This window comes from Anguilla rostrata, chromosome 14 (genome assembly GCF_018555375.3).
Source record: "Anguilla rostrata isolate EN2019 chromosome 14, ASM1855537v3, whole genome shotgun sequence".
NCBI classification, from domain to species: domain Eukaryota; kingdom Metazoa; phylum Chordata; class Actinopteri; order Anguilliformes; family Anguillidae; genus Anguilla; species Anguilla rostrata.
Genome location: NC_057946.1, coordinates 9,287,146 through 9,293,336, shown reverse-complemented (window position 1 = coordinate 9,293,336; position 6,191 = coordinate 9,287,146). Strand labels below are relative to the sequence as shown.

The 6,191-nt window shown below is 36.3% G+C and overlaps 1 protein-coding gene across 1 annotated transcript; it reads left to right on the top strand.

Annotated features, from left to right (window-relative positions):
* The first annotated feature begins 2,082 nt into the window (after nt 1-2,082).
* nxnl2 (nucleoredoxin like 2) lies at nt 2,083-5,728 on the top strand. Its single transcript, XM_064308226.1, has 2 exons — nt 2,083-2,703; nt 4,239-5,728. The coding sequence occupies exons 1-2, from the start codon at nt 2,402-2,404 to the stop codon at nt 4,405-4,407; spliced, it is 471 nt and encodes a 156-aa protein (XP_064164296.1). The 5' UTR covers nt 2,083-2,401; the 3' UTR covers nt 4,408-5,728.
* The last annotated feature ends 463 nt before the right edge of the window (nt 5,729-6,191 follow it).

Genomic DNA, 6,191 nt, shown 5'->3' with positions numbered 1-6,191 from the left:
CTTATCTATGCATTATGCTGATCGGGCTGGTAAATCTAGCAGGTGTGGCTGATGGAGAAAATTCCTGCTTAAAAACTATCATGGAATTTGTGACCGCGCATGCAAATATAACTGCAGTCATGGGGCCATGAGGGCTTTGTGGCCAGTGCAACATATACTTTTTGGAAGAACTCCGAACCATGACAGGCACACCTAACACACCACATCTCCAGATCGATCGCAGCCCAGCTGATGCTGGAGATGGAAGCTTGTGTTACGGTAATGCTTCTCATGGACGGGGCTTGAGGAGCATGTCTGTAATGAGGAGAAAAGGTGAGGAAGAGTCAAATCAATTTCAAAAATATAAAATAGATACATAATTAACCAGTTAATGAGTTAACTGCTTTATTTTGAGGGTATCTTATAAATAACGCTAACCGTCTACACTTCAACCTCATATTCATTGTTTTATTTCAAATCCAATGTGCTAAGAGTACAGAGTCAAAAAATTGTGTCACTGCCCCAATGTATTTAACGATATATATATATACACACAAATGATACAATTAACGATATATATACACAAACACACACACACATGCATAACATTGCACGTTTATCCACTATTACAATGGTATGGATTAGCATCATCTAGTGGTATTTTCTGGAATCATACTGCATTCTGTGCTGCATACTGTGCTTACATTGTAAATTCTACAGCAATGATTCTCTGAAACACATGATTGATGCTCTGGGTTTAATTGCTTTTCATTCTGTCAAGTCGGGTAATAAAATAAATACTCAATGACATTTTCATTTAAAATATATGCTTTAAAATAATGCTTTATGAGGATTGTGTGCCTGCATGTGGGCACGTGAATCTGGTGCATCGAGCGCATGTACCCTCTGATGTAAGTGGAGTCAGTCTGTGGATATAACTTGCCGGGATCCGAACAACATTCTTTTTTTTTTTCGATCTGACCTCTACCCTGACATTGCTTGAATCAGTTATTGGAGGGAGTGGTGCAATGTCTGACCAGCAGCAGAATCTCACTGCAACTGCAATCAATTAGAACAGCTACTTCTACACTACAAGTGTGAAATGAGGTCAAGACTTATTGATTGATTGTAGTCAGAATTATACTTGTTAAAATAGCCTTCAAAGCATCCAGAGAAATCATCCAGGAAGTATTTTACAAGCAGCTTTGAATACAAGAAGCTACTGACTGGAACATGTCAAAGGTTGAAGTTAAAATAACAAGGCTCATTAGAACAAAATACTTATGCAACAAAGGCAAGCGTTTAACGTTTTTAAATTTTAGTCAGATTTTCTCTTGAAGGATATTACAGTTAATTAATCCCAGCCAGCTAATCCTCACATTTTAATTATGTAGTAATTCTAGTGTCAGAATAGAAATTTGATGTTACCCATTTTCATTTTATAGTACAGTACAAAGATTTAACGGCTTGCTAAAGTGTTTGTTGAGTAGTTCTTGTCATTTGAGCTCTAAGAATAATAGTTTAAATTGTTTATTTTATTTAGGGTTTATTTTATATTAGTTTATTTTTAATTACCATGACCATATTTGGTTATTATATATTACCATTTCCAAGCAGAATTAAATGTTGGAGTTGTACCAGGGTTTAAAGTGTTAAGATAATTAGAACACATTTATAAGATTTTTTTTTTAAGTTTTCAAAAATCAGAAACGAACCTAGAAAAATCATATTATATCAATTTATCAGATGCTGTTATACAAATTAAAGAGTAAGTGATCAAAAGCATCAACCTGCAAGATTATCCAGAACAGGAGCAAACGTGCATTGGTTATAATAATTAACGAAATTGCATTAGCCTGGATTCTATAAATATCAGAAATATATAAATACTTATGTCCCCCCAAGAGTCAGAACTTGCAGGACAATTGAAATCAACAATGCAGTAGATGCTTCGAATTGGTTTTCGAACAATTCTTTAGGGAAGTATGCACCCGAAGCAGCTAACCATTTTGGCCCAATCCCAAGAGAAAATTCAGCTTCAACCTGTTTTAAATAAAAGAAACTGGATTGGTCTAGTCCATGGCCAATCAAACACTTTGGACATGCTGTAGTTAGGCGTTGCTAACTAGCAACTTGGGAGTTGATTAGGTTGGTGCTATAGTCACGCAACATCTGGTGATAGATAATCAGCTAACAGTAATAGCAAAGACAACAAAGGGAGTACACTAAGATCAAATGAAGTGCTAGATAGATAGCTTGCTTTCCTACTTCCGGAATTACTTATTTGATGTTAGCAACAACCTAGCCAGCCGAACAGCTTGAGTCGGCGCCCCATACTCCGGTCTCCAGATACTGATTCTTAAACAGTTTCGGCGTTATATTTCCTGCACTAAACGACAGAAGTTGTAGCCCACGCTCGAAAATGGTGGAAGTGTTTTCTGGACGAACTCTTTTGAATAAAGAAAGCGTAGTCGTTGACCCAGAGGAGGCTCTCAGAAACAAAGTAGTTGGTTTGTATTTCTCTGCGGGTTGGTGCCCACCTTGCCGCGATTTCACTCCCATCCTGTGTGAGTTTTACACGGATCTGGTAGAGGAGAACGACCCGCCTGCTCAATTCGAAATAGTCTTCATTTCGTCCGACAAGTCTTCTGAGGATATGATCGAGTATTATCACGACATGCACGGAGATTGGTTGGTCTTACCCTGGCATGATCAATATAAACAGTGAGTAACAGTACAGCTAATAAATAGATTCGCATGTTTTAGTCAGTTTATTGATACTTTGTTGCTGGCTAGTGTGTTTTGTTCAATTAAAGCTAAATCACATTTAGAAATAGATTTGAAGGAACCCGCTTTGACAAAACGTAGCACACTGAACGACAGGCTAATGTTTCTTTCGGATAATCTTAGGTAGGCTAGTAATCCGGCAACAACATCTTGCCTGGACAGTGCACCCTCTTTATTCTAGTTCACGTTAGTGCTTATCGTCGTCGTTTTAAGGCAGTCCCTCGTGCCCTAAGCACGTGAATTGAAGTGTTTCACTTTAGATTTTTATTTTAAAAATGCACATAACCACCATGGCACATAGCGTGCAATAATGACCTGACACTGATTGTAAACTTCTACATATGGGTCAGTAGTCGGTGTAGTGTCACAGGCGCTAAGAGGTTTAAGGGTCACCCCTCGGAGATTATGTTCAAGAATAGCAGTCTTCCTGAAACTATTGTACAGTCAGCTGAGTAGCGTGTATGGTTTTCTCGTACAAAATACATGCATTTTGCTTTGGTTTTTTTTTTTTCAATTTTATTTTAGTTTCTTTTTTTAAGTTGCCTCTGCAGGTGTTGATTCTATTTTTTATTAGTTTGTAGTTAGGTGCACCTGATTATTACGTCAATAGAATCGCCTTTGTCAGGTTGCATGCATGTTCTTGCAAGGGTCTTGGTCAAAAGAGTGACTGAGATATCTTTACATTTTATGAAACAGTTGTGTTTATGTGCAGTTTCATCAGACAGTAGAAGTCATTAAATCAAGTGACTATATGTGTGTGACGCTAAAAGTGACAGTAAATGATATCTGTTCTGTCTGAGATGGGAGTCAGCATCTATGCATCAGTGACATGTTTATCTCTACACAAAGCCAGTCTGTATGGGTTAGAGGAACCTCAAATCTGTTGTCAAGTTTGGTGACAACATGAGAAAGTCATACTGCTCATGTGACGCAAGTCTTTCTCTTCAGAAGAAGTAAAAATTTAAAATGTGGGGTCTAAATGCATAGCTGAAGTATCTGTTGGAAAATATAGGCACCTATTCTGGGAAACTTGCAGTAGTAGTGTAATTGTTGTCAAATATGCTTCCATCAGTTGCTGATTTCAGTGGCTGAAAAATCACATTTTGATTTAAACCTTTGCAGTTTTTCTGCCATTCAACCTAACTTTCATTCTAATCACAAAATGAAATCTATGTGAATTTGAAGAAATCTAATGAATTTGAATTTTGAACACTGCAAACACTTTCAAAAGCATTCTTTCATTAGCCTTATTTGTTTCAGGACCTAAAAGATACATTTAAAATGAACATACAGGACATTATGATGAATGTAATGTAAATAACTTTACAACTAACTTTTTTTGTAATGAGAATAACTTGAAACCAGGCACCTTTCTTAGGTGTGACTGTAGCTTTCCACTTAACCAGATAGCATGTTGTATATTTGCAGTTAGTACACTGCAGTAATTGTGTGTGTGTTATTTTTTCTCACAGCGACTTGAAAAAGAAGTACAATATCACGGCTGTACCAAAGCTAGTGATTGTGAAGGAAAGCGGAGAGGTTATCACAGACAAAGGAAGAAAACAAATCCGAGACCGAGGGCTTGCATGCTTCAGGAACTGGTTGGAGGCGGCAGAAATCTTCCAAAACTTTAGGGGCTAGGAACAGTTAGGATTTCAGTAGAGTTGCAGGGTTTTCTATGCACAGTAGTTTGCCGTTGAAGTGTGTTGAATATATAATATAGATATATTTTGAAACATTTTACTAATTTTCTAATTTGTTTTATTTAATATGTACGGAAGATATACTTTATTTAGTGGGCTTATTTTATACGCTAAGACCAATAAAAAAAAATATGACATGAAACCTAATGCAAATGACATTATGACATAAAACGTAAGGCAAATTAGTTTTTAACACTTTTAGGAAGGATGTAAGCCACTTAACAATAGAGGAAGGGGTGAAAATAGGATTCCTTTGTAGAAACAGGCTCAAAAAAACACAGGACTTTGTGCCTGGCTAGTTCTCACGTTCTTCATGTATCCATATTGTAGAATCATGTGAGCTTTGTTAATGCACACATTTGCATTGGTTAACACCCACTGCAGAAACCCATTTAGATGCTGCCTTCCCCAGCTAGGGTGTTTTAAATTGCTTCCGATCAGATTTAATTGTAATAATAAGAACTGTGAAAACCCAGTAAAATGATGCATTTGTGCAGACAATGTCAAGACAGCACACCTCTTCATGGAGCAAAGAAATGGAGAGATTAAAAGATGCAACATTAGGGTCCAGGTCCACCCCTCAGTCAATGAGTCAAATGCAACTCACCTGTGAAGGTGATACATCAGATGGGCAAATAGCACTGCATAGGGTGAGTGTTTAAAAATGTGCAAATGTATTTACTTACTTCAGTGGATTGAATCACCTTTGTACTGTCTGCCTGTATATGGAATGTTGCAAATACTTCTGAGGAATTCAGGTCTGCAGTTATCAAATTCATTAAGTTGGTTCCTTCTACACTTTTAAGACATTGCTCATTGACATTGTTTCATTTATTCCTGCTCTTATGTAATGTATCAAATCCATGCATTTCAGCTGTTTTGTCTGTTTTGACTTACCCTAGGCTGTTCCAAAGAAATATTACCTGACTGCACAGAACAGATTATATTTTATAAATGTTTGTATATATGGTTTATTAACTGTTTTGTATTGTATTGACTTTATCCGGAAAACTGCGGGAATGCATTTGGAGAAAGGGAAATAATCTACAAAAAAATGTAAATCCAAAACGAACAAAGAATGTCCACTGAGATAGATTAAATGTATGGCAATGGACATTCATTATTAATAAATGTAATATTTATTTATATATTTTTATTTTCAGTACAGTTTTAGTCTGTAGAATTCTATGCAAATCTGCCTCTTGAGCAATAGTGTGAGAAAATTAAATTCAACAAATAAACACTGAATTTGCACAGCAGGAATGTGTGGTTTCTTCAAAATATGTAGGTATTTATATATGGGAATTCTGTGATGTATTATAGGTTTTCCTCTTGATGTTCTGCTCTTTTAATCTGAGAAAATTATCTTCATATCAATTAACAGCCAGTGATTTAACTTCTTTGCGTAGATGCCAAATCTGGGCAATCCTTACCCATTTAGGGGTTGTTCTGTTTAAGGCTTTTTAACTCCAGATGTGAGCATCACAGAGACTTGGAAAATGGCTTTAATGAAGCAGGACATTTGTACCATTTACAATACTAATTAGACTAACATTAGATTAGATTCATAATTTAGGTAAAAATGAAGTGTCACAAATACAATTAAGTTTTTCTCCTTTGAAATTAAATACTAAGAGATCATGTGTATATAACAGGTAAAACTATGCATGTCCTAGATCATAAACTCCTTGACCTCAAGTGTGCAAAATCTGTGTGCTATGC